Source organism: Aspergillus lentulus (genome assembly GCF_001445615.1).
Source record: "Aspergillus lentulus DNA, contig: Alt01, strain: IFM 54703, whole genome shotgun sequence".
Classification (NCBI taxonomy): Eukaryota; Fungi; Ascomycota; class Eurotiomycetes; order Eurotiales; family Aspergillaceae; genus Aspergillus; species Aspergillus lentulus.
The window spans coordinates 951,359-970,621 of NW_028322123.1; the positions used below are offsets into that span (position 1 = coordinate 951,359).

The 19,263-nt window shown below is 50.5% G+C and overlaps 8 protein-coding genes across 8 annotated transcripts; 3 read left to right on the forward strand and 5 right to left on the reverse strand.

Annotated features, from left to right (window-relative positions):
- Positions 1-839: 839 nt before the first annotated feature.
- Positions 840-2,681, reverse strand: fmqE (MFS-type transporter fmqE; the record flags this gene model as incomplete). The annotated part of the gene is made up of 5 exons (XM_089598957.1): positions 840-1,206; positions 1,271-1,762; positions 1,824-2,014; positions 2,081-2,481; positions 2,528-2,681. The coding sequence occupies 5 exons, from the start codon at positions 2,679-2,681 to the stop codon at positions 840-842; spliced, it is 1,605 nt and encodes a 534-aa protein (XP_089456621.1).
- Positions 2,682-3,636: 955 nt separating this feature from the next.
- Positions 3,637-6,327, forward strand: ALT_0284 (putative rhamnosidase; the record flags this gene model as incomplete). Its single annotated transcript, XM_033560294.2, has 1 exon — positions 3,637-6,327. The coding sequence occupies one exon, from the start codon at positions 3,637-3,639 to the stop codon at positions 6,325-6,327; it is 2,691 nt and encodes an 896-aa protein (XP_033416185.2).
- A 1,191-nt stretch (positions 6,328-7,518) lies between these two features.
- On the reverse strand, positions 7,519-10,090 carry ALT_0285 (uncharacterized protein; the record flags this gene model as incomplete). The annotated part of the gene is made up of 4 exons (XM_089598958.1): positions 7,519-8,307; positions 8,360-8,659; positions 8,740-9,862; positions 10,035-10,090. 4 exons carry the CDS (start codon positions 10,088-10,090, stop codon positions 7,519-7,521), a joined length of 2,268 nt encoding a protein of 755 aa, XP_089456622.1.
- Positions 10,091-10,732: 642 nt separating this feature from the next.
- ALT_0286 (glycosyl hydrolase family protein) lies at positions 10,733-13,517 on the forward strand (the record flags this gene model as incomplete). Its single annotated transcript, XM_033560296.2, has 3 exons — positions 10,733-10,966; positions 11,041-11,495; positions 11,585-13,517. The coding sequence occupies 3 exons, from the start codon at positions 10,733-10,735 to the stop codon at positions 13,515-13,517; spliced, it is 2,622 nt and encodes an 873-aa protein (XP_033416187.2).
- Positions 13,518-14,031: 514 nt separating this feature from the next.
- ALT_0287 (uncharacterized protein) lies at positions 14,032-14,367 on the reverse strand (the record flags this gene model as incomplete). Its single annotated transcript, XM_033560297.2, has 2 exons — positions 14,032-14,093; positions 14,145-14,367. 2 exons carry the CDS (start codon positions 14,365-14,367, stop codon positions 14,032-14,034), a joined length of 285 nt encoding a protein of 94 aa, XP_033416188.1.
- A 411-nt stretch (positions 14,368-14,778) lies between these two features.
- ALT_0288 (uncharacterized protein) lies at positions 14,779-15,117 on the reverse strand (the record flags this gene model as incomplete). The annotated part of the gene is made up of 1 exon (XM_089598959.1): positions 14,779-15,117. One exon carries the CDS (start codon positions 15,115-15,117, stop codon positions 14,779-14,781), a length of 339 nt encoding a protein of 112 aa, XP_089456623.1.
- A 557-nt stretch (positions 15,118-15,674) lies between these two features.
- On the reverse strand, positions 15,675-16,343 carry ALT_0289 (VOC family protein; the record flags this gene model as incomplete). The annotated part of the gene is made up of 4 exons (XM_033560298.2): positions 15,675-15,809; positions 15,883-15,986; positions 16,046-16,145; positions 16,233-16,343. 4 exons carry the CDS (start codon positions 16,341-16,343, stop codon positions 15,675-15,677), a joined length of 450 nt encoding a protein of 149 aa, XP_033416189.2.
- An 849-nt stretch (positions 16,344-17,192) lies between these two features.
- Positions 17,193-17,911, forward strand: ALT_0290 (DUF899 domain-containing protein; the record flags this gene model as incomplete). The annotated part of the gene is made up of 2 exons (XM_033560299.2): positions 17,193-17,204; positions 17,261-17,911. The coding sequence occupies 2 exons, from the start codon at positions 17,193-17,195 to the stop codon at positions 17,909-17,911; spliced, it is 663 nt and encodes a 220-aa protein (XP_033416190.2).
- Positions 17,912-19,263: the final 1,352 nt, after the last annotated feature.

Below are 19,263 nucleotides of genomic sequence, written 5' to 3' on the forward strand. Positions count from 1 at the left end.
CCACTCACAGTGCCTGTCCAGTCACCTCGGGGGACACCATAGCAGCGGTCACCATGACTGTTTCGGCAAATGAACAGTCGGACCAAGTTTTATCAGCGGCTCCTGTACTGCCGGTATCAACTATTTCAAGTTGTCGTTCACCTGTTCGGAGTTTGTCTACTACGTGGTGACGCTTCCTCAATCCATGCTCAAGAAGGTAGTCTTTTCAAGAATTAGGTCTCTTTTATATTGGCGAACAAGAACTTCGTAGCACGTAGACACAGAAACTGAAGCTTGGAGGTTCCTCATATACCAAATTAGGACCTCACAGGGCACACATATAGATGTTGTTTTCTAAAATATAATACGTAAGTTTCGGCGCTGATACGGGTTCTTTTATGTGGCGGAATGAGTAGGTATCTAGCAGTTACGCGCCGGCAAATTGGGCCAAATTACCCTCATCCATCAGTCTGCACAGAGAGCGCGTCCCCTAAAGCCGATCAGACCATCAGCTATACCTATTTATAAAATCGAACAAATGTCTCAGTTGTGGTGAAATGCTAGCTGAGAGTTACAATAGTATCTGTGGAGAAGACTATCCAAGCAATAGCCTCCGGTATCACAAACGACAGCTCTGTGATCGAAACCATCCTTTATATATTGCTATTTATTGACGATCCACAAGCCGATCGACTCTCCTGGAAGTGGAAATTCAACGCTCGCAAGTTGGTCAATGAACAAGGAGAAAATTATAGTTTCTTTAGCTTATCCTGCTCAAGGCAGAATCTAATCCAGAAAATCTGACACCAAAATCAGTAAGGGTATGCTGATAGACAGATCCATGACCATAACGTAGCCCATCAATGTCCGCTCTCTGCGCTGACTGCCGCTTTGGAAGACTTGAAGTGTCGTGGTGCGGTTCCCATCTCATATGCCCTATCAATGTCTTCAACACTGAGGCCTGCCGTCTCGGGAACGAGGAACCAAGAGATAACAGTGACGACCACCGTCAACCCGGCATACACAAAGCCCGTCTTCGCGCCTAGATTGCCAGAATCGACGTTATACATGTAAGGGGTGATAAAATTGAACAGCCAACCGCCGATGGCGCCAACAATGAAGGCAACAGACTGCGAGTATTGGCGAAGTCGGTGGGACGAGATCTCAGGGCAGATGGTCCAGGCTACACCAACCGTGGCATATACACTGTACGAGATGAGGACGTTCCTGTAGGGAGAAAGACGTCATTTAGACAAGTTCTTCGTGGTAGTTTGAAAGGCGGGAGACCTACATGATTACCGCAATTGCCAACTGGCTCGCCTTCTTGGTGCTGAATCCCAAGGCACCGATAGTAACCATGCAGAGAAAGTTGCCGATTAAACCCCAGAGCCACAGTCTCCGACGACCGATCCTTTCGTTGGAGAGCCAGCCGAGCATCACAAAGAGACAGCCGAGGAAAAAGCCGCCGATACCGATGTCGAAAACGCTGGTGACGTTGAGGCCAACAGTGATGAGAAAATAGATATTCTGCGTAAGGAACGGCACGCCAATGGCGCTTGTGCTAAACATGATGAACCCAATGGTTATAGTCCGCTTGAGATTGAAGCCCTTGAAGAGCTCAGACCAGGACGCGGATTCGGACTGCTGCTTCCTCTCCTCGTCGAGCGCATGGACGATTGCCCGGTAGCGTATGTGGAGGTATTGGTCGGCACTGCCGTGTAAGCGCCTGAGTGCGCTTTGGGCCTTATCATGCTTTCCGTGTGCCACGTAGAAGACGGGAGACCTAGGGAGTGGGTTCTTAGTTGCGGCTCATCCAAACATGATGACGCAGGAGGGAAACGAACTCGGGCACGAGGAAAGCAGCAATCAAGACTAAGCCGGCGAAAGCCCATTGGATGCCAAAAACAATCTTCCAAGCAAGCGGTCTCATGTCGAGAATGAAGGCGCGCACGATTCCCAAACTCACACCCTGCATGGCCACGCCGAAGAAGACGATGGCCTGCAGGAGTGCACCACGGAGTTTGATGGGGGCAATCTGCCAGCAGAACCATTTGTTAGCATTCCTCCAGATAGAACTCGCCAGAAAGGGTAGATGTCATACATCGGCGGCGTACGTGGTTCCAATCGCCATCAATCCTCCCACAACGGCTCCGTTCATCGTCTTGCCGACCAATAACATGCCCCTGGTAGAGGAGAAGACGAGAATGAAGGTGCCCACGATAGAAAGGATGGCGAGTGACACGGCAGTCCAGCGACGACCGATGCGCTCGGCGAGGAAACCGGCTATCAGGGAGCCCAAGGCCTGGCCGAGGTTGGTCATGGAAGTCCAGAGCGATGTCCAGATGGATGGCAGATACATAGACCCCGTGGCATGATTCATGGCGCCAAAGGACATGATAAACGCCGGCATGGCAATACTGGAGCCATTAGAGACAGTGTCATAGCCGTAGTTGCTCGCACAAACAAAGGGCAGGATAGCTAGGTGTTTGACTCGGTAAGCAGCTACAGTGCAGTAGGACAGACACAGTCAATGCTGAAGGGGCCTCACCAAAGAGCAACAGGCGTCTATGCGCCTTGACGGCCTGCCAGGTCGTCATCTCCTTTTCTGCGTGCAGGAATTCCTCAATCGCCTCCGAGTTGAACTTGGCATCATAGTGACTGGATTCGACATGTTCGATTGCTTCGACCTTGTCCTCGGGCATGTTGGCGATGCTATTGCAGAAAATACAAGCGATTACCGAGTTAATGGCACAATTTGTCGCGATAGGGTAGACTGATCACATATCAGGAAACCTGCAGTGTAATCATGGCATGATATAGGCCTGGCAACCTGATGCAATTCCCCCAGATTTTCCCATGCCGATCCCCGCATGTCGAGCCCAGCAGAAAATGTTGATCTGTGGCGCTGTGGACGGTTCCGGGGAAGTGGACGGCAAACTCTGCTCGTCTGGCGGAGGTCCACTGGGAGAGAGCTCTCTAACCGGACTTGGGGGGACGCGGGGAGACATCGGTACATCTTTGAACCGACATATAATAACAAGGACATGATCTTTATTGGATCACTGAAGAAATCAGTTGATAGTAGCCGTCAGTGAGTGGCCGTGCTACGGAACTCGCGCGTCAACGGCTTTCCACAACATGAGAAAGAGACACCAAGACGAACAGGATTGCCAGGCAGTCTGATTATACGGTAATAACAGACCAGGCCATACTGCTCGCGGCTTTAATTTAATTACCTCCCATTGTAGGAGAAATGATGTCCCTAGAGAATACCGAACCCTATGTAGCAAGGTCATCTCTCGTATGTTATGGCTTGCCGTATGCAGCAGGCTCTATACTAATTTTTTTAAATCTCAACGGCGAGAGTTCATAGGTCCACGTCGGCTCATGAATAAGGTCTGTGAACCACGAATGTCCATTCGATCAGTCTCGGCAGCTGGAGGAGCTCGGCAAAGGTCTCGGAATTGCCGATATAAGTGGACGGTGGACCAAAGTGGACGCGGATATCTGTTTGTCAGCCCCGTGCCGTTGTGGATATTCCGACGGCTTTGGAGTGACGTGCAAGACGGGGAAATGAAATGGTTCTGATAAATCCAATACAGGCAATTGTGGAAGGTACCTGCATCCTCTGTGGCAAATACTGAGTTACTTGCAAAAATGGTGCGCATTGCACGAGTATGGGCCGAGCACCACGAGCCAGACACCATCGGTATTGGAGAAGCCCGGCCACGTATTTCCTGGAGCTTCGCCGGCGCCGAGGAAACTTGGGAACAGACCAGCTACGAGGTTGAGATCAAACACAACAATGGGAAATTATCGTCAGTCACCATCGAATCATCCCAATCTCGACTCGTACCGTGGCCGTTCCAACCGTTGTCTTCGCGAGAGCGGGTCGAAGTCCGAGTGCGAGTTGGCGGTACTGCCAACTCATGCAGTGACTTTTCTTCACCGCTGGTGATCGAGACAGGCTTGTTGCGCTCAGATGACTGGAGCGGATGCCAGTTGATTGAGCCGAGTCAGTCTACCGAGACTGTGCAGGGTAAGCATCGGCCGGTCATATTTCGGCGTCTGCTAGTGCTGCCCGAGGGCGCTGCCGTCAAGCGCGCACGCTTGTATATCACGGCGCATGGCATCTATGAGGTGCACATCAATGGGTTTCGGATAGGGGACCAGCTTCTTGCGCCAGGATGGACCTCGTACCAGGAACGCTTGACCTACCAGACGTATGAGATTGGACCCCAGTTGCTCGCTGGGCAGCAGAACCAGATTGATGTGGATGTAGCTGAGGGATGGTTCTGCGGATCCCTAGCCTTTCTTCGCAAGCACAACCTCTACGGTTCGCGGATGGGGCTGATTGCTCTCATGCTTGTGGAATTTGATGATGGCACGATTGTGCGCACGGGGACGGATGAGGAGTGGGTGTGGGCTCACGGGCCGATAATTGAAGCTGGCCTACTCGATGGCGTGACGTATGATGCTCGTGAAGAACACTCGGCGCGCACAGTATGGAGGTCGGTTCAAACAGGTTGCGACTACTGCATCACGCGCCTCACTGCGCCCGACGGTCCACCAATACGGCAGATACAGGAGCTGGCGGTGCGCGAGATCATCACGTCCCCATCTGGGAAAACAATTCTGGATTTCGGCCAGAATTTCGTCGGCTGGGTAAGGCTGAGATCGGTATCGGGACCTGTAGGGGCGACTATACGTTTCCGGCATGCCGAAGTACTGGAGGACGGCGAGATTGGGGTTCGTCCCCTGCGATCTGCCAAATGCCTCGATACGCTGATTCTCGACGGCGCAGCGCCAATCTCCTGGGAACCCAAGTTCACTTTTCATGGGTTCCGATATGTGGAGGTGGACGGATGGCCTGCAGAGTGTCCTCTTACAGTCGAGGATATTGTCGGGGTAGTGATCCATTCAGACATGCGACGCACCGGATATTTCCGCTGCTCGAATCCCCTGCTCAACCGGCTACATGAAAACGTTGTGTGGAGCATGCGAGGCAATTTTGTCGGCATCCCAACGGACTGTCCCCAGCGCGACGAGCGACTTGGCTGGACTGGTGATATCAACATGTTTGCCGACACCGCCTCCTTCCTGTTTGACGTCAGCGGCATGCTATCCTCATGGATGAAGGATATGATGGTGGAGCAAAATGCTGCGAATGGCGTCGTACCGCTGGTCATCCCGTATATTCTGGGAGATTTTGGCCCTGGAAAATCTGCAGAGGCAGTCTGGGGTGACGTGGCCGCCATGCTGCCGTGGGCTCTATATGTAGCATCGGGAGATATCGAGCTGCTGCAGCGGCACTACCAAAGCATGAAGGATTGGCTAAATGCTATCCCTCGCTCGACTTCCGGTCTGTGGAAGCAGGCTGGCCACAAACTGGCCGACTGGCTAGACCCCAGTGCCCCTGCCGACGACCCCTCCAACGCCATGACAGATATGTACCTCGTTTGCGATGCCTTCCTGGTACATGTTACGACGCTGATGGCACGCGTCGCAGCCACATTGAACGCCCCTCCGGAAGAGCAAGAAATCTACAAGAAGCAGATTGCCGACCTGCGCGATGCATTCGCCCACGAATATATCACTCCTTCCGGCCGCCTTGCATGCGACACGCAGACGGCTTACGCACTCGCCATCCAATTCAACCTCCTCTCCACACCCGAACAGCAGACCCACGCAGCTGAACGGCTCTCTTTACTCATCCGTCAGCGAAGTCGCTTCAAGATCTCCACCGGCTTCGCGGGGACACCATACCTGGGCCACGCGCTAACCAAGGTCGGCAAGTCCAACGTCTTCTACCGCATGCTGCTGCACCGTGAATGCCCCAGCTGGCTCTATCCCGTTACCATGGGCGCGACGACCGTCTGGGAACGCTGGGACAGCATGCTGCCCGACGGCCGTATCAACTCGGGCGACATGACTAGTTTCAACCACTACGCCTTGGGCGCTGTGGCCAGCTGGATGCATCAGACTATCGCGGGGCTTGAACCCATGGAGCCGGGGTGGCGTGTTTTTAAGGTTGAGCCTGTCCCGGGAGGAAACCTACAGTGGGCGGAGGCAGAGTACCGGAGCGTGTACGGAGACTGCCGTGTTAGATGGGAGATTAAGAGAGAGGGCAAGCAACAACGTTTATGGTTGGAGGTGGTCGTGCCGCCTAACACAAAGTGTCAGGTTTGTCTACCAGGCTCATCGGACTTGATTGTTGTTGGTTCCGGGCGGAGAACATGGGAAGTCGACTATCATCCCCAGGAATGGCCCGTAAGAGCATTGCAGCCCCCTTTCAGACCTCCGGACGACATACTGCCAGACAATGAAGTTGTGCCGCATGAATGGTAATTGATGGGTGTCTCAACTCTCTGTGATGATTTACATCTGTTCATTCATTGGTGGAAATAGGCGAGATACTCGAGGTATATGATGTATAATCTGCGCTTCCTCGAGTACTCTACTGTCCTACTACCCCATTCACTGGTGCGTTGTGAGGATCTGTGGGATAATGGGGCGGTTGAACATAAGGCTAAGGCTATTCATCATAGAAACAAGCCAAAAAGCTAATCAAAGGATGAATCGCCCAAATATTTGGTGGCCTTGACGAGGTAAAGATAATTGTACACAGCGGTAATTGTTGTACTCGTGGTTAACTGAATGTGGCGGCCCTATCGCCTGTACCAGTATCTTGGTCGGCACTTCCTTCACTGCGACTGTCGAGAAATGGCTCTAAGATGGTGTACTATAAATTACCAGTACACTAAAACTAGCACCCTCACTGGCACTGTGACCGTGACCCTCCTGAAGAATAAATAAATTGCTACAGAGTAATCTATTGATGCGCCAAATGAGACGCTATGTATTCACTGGCACATCTGGTAGTACATCGTTTAAGTACTACCGGCAGATGACGCAATACTGAACCAGGTGAAGGGCGTGGTGATGACTTGTCTGAGTGATATTTATCTTGCCAAGTGCTGCGTTGGTGAGGGTGAACTTGTATAAGTTTCTTAGTTGGTTTGCAAGCTTTCTAAGAGGCAGGGGTAGGAGACTCTTGATCCGAAATCAAGGGTAGCTGTCAAATCTGCGTGATATGTTAGCTCTCCAGTGTCGGATTGAATGTTGATAATCTCGAAGCTGTGGTGGTAGCGCGAAGAAACTTATACAGGTGCGGTTTCGAGCTGGAATATAAACCTGGATTGGCCGCTGAAGCAGTTCTCCCCCGCCGTTGCATAGACTAATGCGTCTCTAGAAAACTTTGTGTGGTTGCGGTATCCAGGGCGTGCGACCATTTCCATGCATATATATAAATTGTCGTCCCGAAGCAGTTCACAGGGAAGGGAGAATATTCATGTATTAGCGGCTGAACTTTCTCAATATTTGAGCAAAGTTGGTGCATATACCCCAGCTGTTTAGTCGTTCAAGGGCCTGGCTTGCTTGATGCAACTGTTGACCCTTCCTGTTAGCTAAAACCTGCTCGACGACCCATCCATTTGATCAGGTAACATTCAGGATCAAAGGACAAGGGGAACAAGGAAATTAATAACGTACCCAATCACCTGAAGGGGCTTCTCCACCTAATCGATCGTACATCCAGCATATTAATCCACCTGTCAGCAATGCAACTGAAACCTCAAAGCCGCACGTAGCTGCCATTTCATCTTCAATAATTCGGCGAGCCAGATCAAGCATTTCGTGGACGCGTTCAATCGTACGCTTGGAACCAGAGCTCTGACACCATCTTCTCAACGCGTCTTCAGCAAGCTGGATGTCCTCGTTTAACCCCGAACGTCCGGCATATAGATGGAGGTCGGAAATGTTTATGTCTAAGTATATGTTCGCGAGATGGTGCAAAAGGAGACCTGCGGGTGGAGCTTGGGAAACGTTCCCCCTCACATTTGAGTGGTGGTAGTTATCGAGCCAAGCCTTGAGGCCATTGCGAAGCCATCGTTGACGGTCGGCGAGTCCTTCAGCGGGCCCGATGCTCTCTGGGGCTCTGATGAAGGCTGAATGGAGAACAATATTCATATTTTGTCGCCATTCGAAAATGTGGCCAAACAGAGCGTACATGAGGATAATTTTACTGTAAGAGTCGATAGGCGCGTAAGGAGGATCGCGCTTGAGCTCCGGATAAAGAAGACAGGTATCCAACGGAACCATGAAATACATTGCAGAGGGTATTTCGGCGGGGCCAAGGAGTACTTTCCACGCTTCAGGAGACTTGGCTTCCCAGAATGCAGCTTCGCAAGGTAACACTAGATTCACAGTTTCACCTTTGGAGATGTATGGTTGATTGTGAAATAATGCCGGAAACTGAAGGTCAAACATCTATGCTCCTCTTGTTAGTCCTGTCAGCCAGACCAAGTTACGGACAACGCACATGTATGGCAAGTCCCAGACGCTTACGTTGCTCCAGCTCAATCCAGGCCATCCAAGTGTCCAGGAGCTTCACTCGCATGGGTCTTGTGGCTCCTGCGTCCGTAACAAGGGGCTTTGGACGGCAATCAAGCAACCTGCAACGACGACAAGCAGTAACAAGAATTCCACGAGCCCCTTCTGCAAACTCAAACGCACTCTTATGTCCGGACCAAGCACCGGAGACGCAGAGAAATAGTAACGTCAGAATATTTGCCACAGAGCGTAGCTGTGGCAGTAACAGGTCAGCGAGGGAGGAGCTGGGCTAAGAAGTAAAGTAGCTGAGATAGCGACGACGAGTTTTGTGATGTCACTCGACCGGGAAATGGGCCAAGGGTGTCTTACAAATGATGGCTTCAAGGCATGTAGCCTCATAAACATCGTAGTAGCCAAGTGCAGGTACACAGCAACGAGTTTACCTCGGTTTGATCTAGAATGGCTGGAGCCCAGAAGCATCATCGCCAACAACAGGTACGGTGGCGCACCAGCCGTATTAAATGTCGGTTTGTGGAGAACAGGGAACCTAGGATGGACGAATTCGAAGAAGAGTGAAAGGAAATACTCAAGTACCTCTGGAACAGGAAACTTCGATTCATCTGGAGGCAAGTGCCCATGCTCAATCGAAGCACTATCAGCTAAGGTGGCCAACAAACGAGCTCTCACGTCTGGTGTTACTCTCAGAAATTGCCGGTTGGCGTTTTTGAAACGATTCTGGAAAACTCTAATCTCGCCAGGCTCTACCCAGGATTCCTGACTGGGAATATCAGTTGGTGGTATCTCAGACGGTGCTGGTGCTCCTGGAACGGGATCCTCGTCGGGCCAATCATTTTGGTCGTCGTCAGTCGGATAGTCGCATGCCTGACCACCACGATGTCTGGACGCTGTTTCGCCCCCGATGGAAACAATACCAGGCGGGGACCGCTCAGAATGCCTGTTCGGATAATCTTGAGTTTGGACGCTGTCAAGATTCAGATGATGATCGTTAGGACTGGGATAGTCCACTAAACCGATGTCGAGGATCCATGCTAAATCCGTATCTAAACAACCTTCTCCATACATTCCATAAGAGGCGTAGGGCCATGGTGGGTCAGAGTTCGGACTGCTTTGGGTTATTGACGTGCTTGATGGATATGGGTTGGGGTCCAAAGATGCTCTATAGTCTTGCCCTTGGTCACGGCTACCAATAAGTCCTCGGCTGACCTCAAAATCCCGGGTAGTGCCATGGGTCGCGTGAAACGCTTCTTGATACCTTGTGTCGAAAGGATGCGCAGGCCGTGCGTCTGATGAGCGAAGGACCATATGCATATGGGATTCGTCCATGTCCTCAGCCCTAGGTTGGGTTTGCTGAAGCCGTTCATCAGCATTGTCAAAGTGCAGATTGCCCGCAGGGTCTGGCAAGGGCGCATCGGAGAGGTATTGGCGACCCGCATTCTTGTCATGAATTTTTGAATGACGTTTCAGCAGGTCACTTGAAGAAAGTCAGCGCCACGAGTCGTTCGTCCCTACATGCGGTACAAAATTCACAATACAAGGCAGAACACAGGAACCGGCGGGCCAACTACCTTCGAGTAAACCGTCTCTGGCAGACATGGCACACAAATTTGGCGGTAGTTTTGTCTATCACAATCGCATTTCAGTACATAGGGACCCGGTCTAGGCTATGGAAGTGGACTTCTGCACATACGATTCTCCGCATGTCGAGTCAAATTCTCAACTCGTGTGAACACCTTCCCACAAGTATGACAGGTGAACGGACCAGAGGGTTGTTTCCTATGCGACCTTGACTGGCGCCTAGTTGCCTTTGGCGAAGCGACCTGCATACTAGTCTAAGCCTAATTCAGTCTCAACTGAGGCATAGAAGGAATCTCGAAGCAATGGAGCACATATAGGTGGAAGGTGGATCGTCAGAATCAGCAACACTGACAATGCCTCCCGATGTTGACTCCGGATGGGAGTCTCAGAAGTGGACGGGAGAAGCGCGTGGACGGCGTTGTGGGCTCACGTGAGCCAATGCCATGATGCGTCCACTCCCTGATCCTCAGCATCCACTGACCGGCATCTCCGCGCTCCTCCACTATCCGCACTAATCCACTATCCTCACCAAAAGAGCCAATGAGGGACGATCTCCAGTTTCATCTGTTCTGTTCCTGTAATGTGGACGGTGAACCAACCTTCACGGAAGAAGATGTAGACGCACTGTAGTCTGTACGGAGCTATGTACTTATATTACCCCGCGGATTATAGACAGGTCTCTACATTATTCATTCCGCCAAATCCTTACTGATCTAGGTACAGCTGTCCAAACATGCAGGTCAAGTCAGAGTGCTCAGTCCCAGAAATGGGCGACCTCAAGACCGTGAACGCCGCGGTTGATGAGGTATCCGACTCCTCTCGAGCTGGTACGCCAAGCTCCCAAGATGAGAGCACTAGAGATGACGCTGCACGATCAGTGCAACCGAACTTTACCTCGCTGCTACCGCAATTGACCCTAGAGGAGAAGGTTGATTTGTTGTCGGGAACGGATTTTGTTCACTCTAGCGGAGTTTCGCGATTGAACATTCCTCCTTTGAAGGTATATGCAACCTCAGCAATGGGCTGGCCTGCGTGTTCGATTGCACGGCTAACATAGCTTCCACAATCGTCTAGCTCGTCGACTCTGTTAACGGGGTCAAAGGCTCTGAACTTCACCACGGTGTCCCAACGGCCATTTTTCCAAGCTCGACTTTATATGGTGCCACTTGGAACAATACACTCATGGAGGAGCTAGGAAGGGCATTGGCCTACCAAGCGAAATTGAAATCTGCGCAAGTCATTCTTGGACCAACAATCAACATTCACCGCGATCCTCGAGGGGGACGAAATTTTGAGTGTATCAGCGAAGACCCTCTTCTGTCTGGTCAGCTTGCGGCCGGCGTCGTGCGCGGAATACAATCACAAGGGGTCGCTGCTTGCCCGAAACATTTTGCTTGCAACGAGAGTGAGTTCAAGAGGAGGGAGTACAGTGTGGCACAGTCTCACAACAGCCGCGCTGTTCGGGAGATATACTTAGCTGCTTTCCAGGAGATGTTGAGGAGAAGTGAGCCTCATGGCTTGATGGTAAGGTACGTATCAAGGCAGTCTTCCTCGGTGTTCATATTGCTACTTCGCTTCTTCAATGATTATTGGATGATATTCCTGACGCCTGTCATAGCTACAATAAACTGAACGGCACCCATACGACCGAGCATCCTTTCCTGAAGGAGATATTACGAGACGAATGGGCATACAATGGATGTCTGGTATCTGACTGGTTTGCCACCAAATCTTGTGCAGCATCAGTTAATGCTGGGCTCGACCTGGAAATGCCCGGTCCATCAGTCTTTCGTGGTTCAAAGCTTGTAGCGGCTGTAAGGGACGGACTTGTTGACGAAAAAGCCGTCGATGAGTGTGTTTCTCGAGTTCTCGGTCTGGTCGAGAAGACACGAGAGTCTCACTCACAGGAACCTGAAAGGTCTGAAGTCAGCCCGGAGACGAACGCACTAGCCCTGAAGATCGCATCAGAGGGCATTGTCCTTCTGAAAAATGAGCAGGGTGTCTTGCCTCTTGACATGCGTCGTGCTCCAAAGATTGCAGTCATTGGCGTCCCCGCCAGTGAGCCCGTCGTGAGCGGCGGAGGCAGTGCCAGTGCACCTCCGCAGTACCTACAAAAGCCATTGGACTGTTTGAGAGACGCTCACCCTTTCCCTTCTTTGGTGAAATATGCCCGAGGGGTCAATACAAACAGAATCGTCCCCATAGTACCGCTAGATTGCACTACGTCTAAGAATGGCAGCCCCGGTTTTGACATCGCTTATTTCAACGAGGGTTCTAGTATACCCGTGTACACGGAACACCAGAAGGTTCCGGTGGTTGCCATGGTTCGAAACTTGAAGCCTGGTCTGAGGGAGCCGGGCTTCAGCTACGAGATTTCAACTACCATTACCCCCAAGACGACCGGCCCACACACATTAGCCGCTCGCGTTACGGGGAGTTTCTCTCTGTCTGTCGAGAGAAGAGCTGTTCTTTCGGTCCCGAATCAGCATGAAGTGACAATGGAAGATTTTCTCTTTGAGCACGCTCGCCTGGAACACCGCATTTCTGTTTTCATGGAGGCTGGAAAGCCTTACTTGGTGCGGCTACTGAGCCAGGCTCGTATCCCTAGGGAAAATGACTATGAACCCACTCCTCACGGTGCAACGCTGTGCTATGAGGAATTCAGTGATGAGCGCGCTTTGATTGCCGAAGCCGTCCAGGCTGCTTCTTCAGCAGATGTGAGCATCATCTTTGCTGGTCGGAATCAACAATACGAGTCCGAAGGGTTCGACCTTGATTCCATGAATATGTCCGAACCCCAGGTAAGGCTCATCAGAGCTGTCACAGCAGTTTCCAAGAAGACAGTTTTAGTCCTCAACTGCGGCAATCCGATCGACGTATCGCCATTTGTGAATGAACTCGACGCGATTCTCAATGCTCACTTCCCCGGCCAGGAGGGCGGACGGGCAATCGCTAATATTTTGACTGGAAAAACCAACCCCAGCGGCCGCTTGGCGACCACCTGGCCTAAGAAGTTCGATGAAGAGCACGTCCCGACTTACCACAATTTCCCAGCGCGACTTACGGAGCGTGGGTATGAAATCAAGTATGAAGAAGGCCTTCAAATAGGATACAGACATCCTCAATCCCAGCGCACTGCGCAATGGCAATTCGGCCACGGATTGTCTTATACTACCTTCGAATACTCGGGACTCACCGTCAGTGGCCAGGAGGTAACTGAGAAGGCACCCGACTCGGATCTGAAAATCTCGGTCAGGGTTAAGAACACTGGTATCTACCCCGGCCATGAGGTTGTCCAGCTCTATATATCTCCTCCGGACAGCACGAAGGTGTGGCGTCCTGCTCGCGAGCTTAAGGGGTACGCGAAAGTATGGATACTTCCTGGGAAGTCAGAAACAGTGGCAATCTCCCTGAATAAGAAACATGCATTCAGCTACTGGGATGAGGATGCCAAACAATGGCGGCTGGAGCCTGGAACATACCGCCTTCTTGTAGGACCTTTTTCCACTCCCTTTGAGATTGAGCACAGTTTAATGTGGGCTGGACGGTAGATTCAGCAGCTTTTCCTACTTTATATATATATATATATCCATCGAAGACACTTCATATAACGAGTTGTTTTAAATCCTTGCCATTTTTGGTCGGTAGACAAGGGATCAAGCGTCATTGAGGGTGATTAAGGCCATTTACCTTGTACTTAATGCTTGAAGAGCGTTGCGTCGATCTGATTTTAATCACAGGACTGCCATGATCTATGATAATGCGACATTGCGAGCGTCTCCGGTCAACTAGAGATTTTAGAGGTCATTAATATTTTGCGGACGGAACAGCGGGGATATATAAGTTTCGGGAATATATTTAAGGGAGGAGAGGAAGGGATTGTGGCATCAGAAAGGCAGAGAAGACGCTTGAGCTTAGCCAATTATGGCGGGATATAGCAGAGTTGTACTCATTTCTGAACAATGTTTTAATGTCCAAGTCCTAAATCCAGAGCTAATTTTCCCTTACTTCTGATAGCAGCAACGATACATAATGGCAAGTTATTTTAAGCAAGCCATGAACTATTTACTCCTTAAACTCGACTTCCTTTCCACTCTTCATGCCTATAGCAGCGTAACTAACAGGATCTGCAGTACTAGTCAATCATTATCCACTCGTGCCTATCCTGGAGAGCTTACCCATCTGCTGGAATATGACTTGTTCCCCAGGCATAAAATGGACATCCTGGGTACACTTGAGCTCAACAGTGGAATCTGGAGATGTATAAATAGTAACCCGTTCAACTTCTCCAGTAACTATTTCCGTTCCATCGGGCTCAATCTTTTTGCCACCGATCTGAGCACCGACGTAGCTTCCCTCTTGTAGGGTTATAGGGTCACGGTCGAAATATGCCTTAGGCATGCTGGAGATTATTCGCAGTCTGTTCAAAAGGGAGGATCTTCAATACAAATCGATATTCGTGAAACTGAATTGAAATTCTCTTGAGTATTCTAGGAGAAATATATACTACCCCTCGTATGATCTTTACGTAGCCGATATATTATAGCGAAGTAATTGGGGCCAGGCCGCGTTCGTCATCATGACATCTTCCATTCACATTGATAATATCAGGTAGACCTAGAGGGGTACGTAAAGACGTAATGTAAAATCATCACCTAAATTCTAATCCATATGCTCTGTATTCATGGCTGTTCTTGTAGTAGCTATATCCACTCTCTGGGTAGGACAGAGTTTCTTCTATGAAAATGCTGTGATGAACGCGACCCTGTGGGCAGGAGACCGGCTTATTCCATATCTCCACAGCCTAGAAACTCATTCCCGGATATCCAAAGTGGATAGGATTGCATCGCGGATCTTGTCCCACTTGCTGAATATGGATTCAGAACGAACGACAGAGAAGCTTCGGAGTGGCTTGACAAGCACAGAATCCATGATATCGGCGCAGATGCCAGGAAATCTAGCCTGAAGAAAATGACGTATTTTCCGAGCGGCACCTCGTGCTTCTGCCGGACTGCGAGTCGTCTGTGTGACCACAAGAACTGTTGGGATAGGCTCAGGCTGTGGGTCGAGACGAGAACGCCGACCGTTGACGCTGCTGTCAGGGTATGTGATGCCTCTTTCTCGGAGGATGGATTGCGTGGTTTCGTACATTTCTTGATGTGGTGGGCATATCGAAAGTGTAGAGGCCCTTTTGCTGGAGAGTCAGGTGGAAGAGATTCAGAAGGTAGTTTAGGTGAAGTAGGAGTATGTAATAGTGATTCCTATAGTGGTGCATTTAACCAGAACGAGGCAATTCTGAAATTCCAGAAGTGGACTAGCGCCGTCACAGCACAATCTCGGTATCTTACCTCTTACCTAAATAGGCTTAGTAGCCAGGCCGGTACCGATGTTTAGGAGATGAGACCAAAGGCGGTATAGGCTACCCGTAGCGGAAGGTCTGGGCGCGTGCCCCTTCAGAGAATAATGTGTCTTAACCTAAACCTGTAGGGGTAGGGCTAATCCACGTGACTACCTTACAGTAATTGATATCTGCCAGCGAATCGGATGAAACCCACTTTGAGCTGTCACCTCCCCCCACTCTCGCCAATTATTCTTATTCTGGCATCCGCTCGCCCACCTTTGACGGCCCGGGAGATATTTAGGAAAGTAAAGAAAGACCCGCTTAGCTAGAAAAAGCACCGGTTGCGAAAGACCTTTCCAAGACTAATCTAGCTACGACGGAACTCGTAGCAACCAAACCGGTTCCCTTCAGGGTCACGGAAGTTCATAAACCACCCATGAGAACTCTCAGTCGTCTTGGCTAGACAGGTGCTACCACCGCGTTCGTGAATTTTCTTCTCCACCTGAATATAATCAGCCTTGCCGATCTTCTGGAAAAGGTACTCATTCCTGGAGTATTTGGGCACCAGGACTGACCACGTCAAGGGAGTCGACTGAGTAGTACACGGTCATCCCACTGCCCATGCTCTGCTCTGTTGGAGCGCAACCCTCCGGCACCTGGACGATGCCTCCCGATAATCCTAGACGGAAAAGACCCATTCAGCGATTTTGATAAGCCAGTGCATCAAGATTGGCTTACCCTTCGGTTCAGCGAAGCTATAGTGCTGCACTCTGCTTTGCTCTTCAGCGGCCTGAGCTGGCCTCCATTCCCAGGACGGAAAAATGGCACCGTAAAATGCCTACCCAGAGATCATCGTCAGCGGGGTCAAGTACTCTACTACCACAGCGGACGAAAATCATCAGTCGCCCCATGATCGCGGACCGACCTTTAGTTTTTCAGTATCCCGTGCAGGGATCTCCACCCAACATGGAGAGCCTGCTGGGGGAGGCTTCCATGTCTGCTGGGCCTTAGTTGCGTCACTGGTTTCGGTAGACATCTGGGGCTGTTAGGGCCGGAACAAGTTCAGCGCGTGCCAAAGGGGCTGGACAGGGAGGTGAAAGGAACATAGTAAATCTACTCCGTCTTATACTGCCAACACGAGGCAGTGAAAGATAAAGCATGGTTCGTGCACGTCATCAGCAACATGATCATGGAAAGCAGGTGGCCTCAACTTCGAGTAGAGTTTAAGCCATATAGCTATCTATCCCTTAGCGATGGGCTAGATCGGGCAATTCACTGGCAAACAATGTCACAGGATACTGCTCAGTCTTCTCTAGAAGAGCCTCTCAACCCCGGCTTTACACATCTTTCATAGAGAATAGCAGGATCGCAAATCAACAGTTCGTATTTTCAGTGACATTTCCACCACCGGTATGCCACGCAACCCACTAGAAGCTGAGACATCACCCCGCATGAATCTCTTTAGATACAATCAGATTCCAAACTAGGGCCCAGATCAAGGCAGCCACTTCGTATAGATACCGCGAATTCATGAATCTGGGGTCACGGAGAGTACCACAGCGAATGAGCGTCAGAACTCCGCGATTTGAGTTCGGATACGAGGAACGGAATTCCTGGGAACGCGTGACAACGCGTCTCCCTCACGTCAACGACTCTGCTCCATGACATGTTTTTGCTTACACATGATATAAGTCTTCTGTACTGATTGGCTCTGGCCTGTATGGCTAAGCTGTAAATTGTCCTTTTCTGAAGAGTAGATCCCGTCTCTTCCTAGAACGCGGATGTGACGTGTAGATTTCGATTATATACAAAACTCGTGTGATCTTCGGTTCAGCTACCGCCCTCGTAGAATGGTCCCTCTATCTTTCTGCCACAAATTACAGCAATGGATAGCCAGGTATGTTTCTCTCGCAAATATTAGTGGGTTTCCCTCATTTCCCTCACCACTCCTAGAAAAATATAGTCAGCCCCGAAGAGTACCAGGCTGCTCGATCTCGTCTTCTCCAGCAGGAGAAAGCGGCAACGCGACTGTTACAGGAGCTCGCCGTGGCACGCCGTCAGTTGCCCATGGTGCGCATCCACGACCCAGCTCGGTTCCAATTCGATACACCTGACGGAGTGAAGAACCTGTTGGATCTATTCGATGGGCGCAAACAGTTAATCCTCTACCATTTTATGCTGGGACCCCAGGAGACTCAGGGCTGCGTGGGTTGCTCATTCTGCATGGACCATATCCCCGACCTCCGCCACCTGTGGAGCAGGGATACTTCTTTCGTCGCCGTGGCTACCGCGCCTTTGTCTGAAATTACCGCCTACAGGAATCGGATGGGCTGGAGGTTTCCTTTTTATAGTTCCGCGAAAACGCACAAAACGTGGGCCGAAGTCGAGGCACAGGGTGAAATTATCACCTGGAAGCCCGGGAACGGCTATTTTGGACTATGTTCGTTCTTCCGGGAAGGTGACGAGGTATTTCACACCTACGACACCTCGTCTCGTGGCTTGGAGATTATCCTGTCCACGTATCACCTGCTGGATATGACCGTGATGGGTCGGCAGGAGGTGGGAAATGGAATGAACAACTTTCGCCGTCACGATGAATACTAGATTGGCAAGCAATAAAAGTAACAACTCGTCATTTTATCCCTTAGGGTCATCTCTTGCTTATGCCCTCTCCTGCTTCCTGCTTATTCCCCCAACCCGATAGCACATATAGCCCCGAATATTAGTATGTCACTTGATCGTATGGCCCTTGCCAAATGACCTGATATTCAGTATTGCCTAGGCCGACAACTTCGATCGGGTTTTTGACTTAAAGGATTTCAATGGAAAATGCTAGGCGCAAATATTCGAGCCCCTGTGATGCTAACCTCTGTTACGGGGTCTTTGGGAAGATCCCTGGCAAGACTAGCCTAGATATATTGCGAAGGCCGCTGCGGCGGATCAGAACGCCGGCCGAAAATACTACATCATCGTCGATGCACTGGATGAATGAGATCGGGAACCACAAGCCACTCCCTTACAGCAAGCAGTTTAAAGATACGTTTTCAAGCCTAACCAACTCTAATACCCGGATACTAGTTACCAGTCGGCCCTATCCCGAGATAGAAGGATACTTTAAAAGGGTCGCAGACAAGAACCTGACTTCCTGTCTCAAAAGGGAGCAGGATATTGTACGCTACATTGAGGAAACGGTGGTTTACCTTGCCCAGGGGCATTCCTACACAGACAAACTTAAAAAGCAAGTCAGCAACCTCCTTAGAGAGAAGGCTGGAGGCACTTTATTGTAGGTCGACTTAGCATATGAGAAGGAGAAGTTAGAGAGTACTCCTTCAAAAGACGCCGTTCCCGTCTTGAAGAGCATACCCAAAGGACGAGATTTGCTCTACAAGGACGTTTTCAACGCGGCCCTTGTATTGGAAGTGATTAGAAACTGTGTTACCGCCTCTCTGCGACCACTGAACGTGCTAGAGGTTTCTGAGAATTGCAACCTTCACCTTGACGAAGACATTTTGAGGACTGTAGGTCAGTTTACACGTGAGGAAATCGCATCCTACCGTCTAATGGTCATCATCAGTCCGTGAGAGACTGCTTGGAAAGTGTGGGCTACTCTGACGAGCTAAAGGCGCATACCGAGCTCGCCTATCGCTGTGTTGATCCCCTCATCGAGGAGTCCCATTACAGTGATTTCTCGGCCATCCACTTTTCACTCATGCGGCTCACAATTGGCCCAATCATGCGCGCATGTCGGTCCAGGATTCGCAAGTGGAGTTCTTTGGCATCGACTCTCCCTGTCGAGAGCAGTGGCTAGGCCGACTACGCTCTATAAAAGGCCTTATCAATCGGATCGCATGGAACTGCCTTCTGCTGATATGGCGGACGATAGGGGCCAGAAGGACACATCAAGTTTCATTGCACCACACCCTACTCAATGTCCTTAGGGCATGCAAAGCTATGCA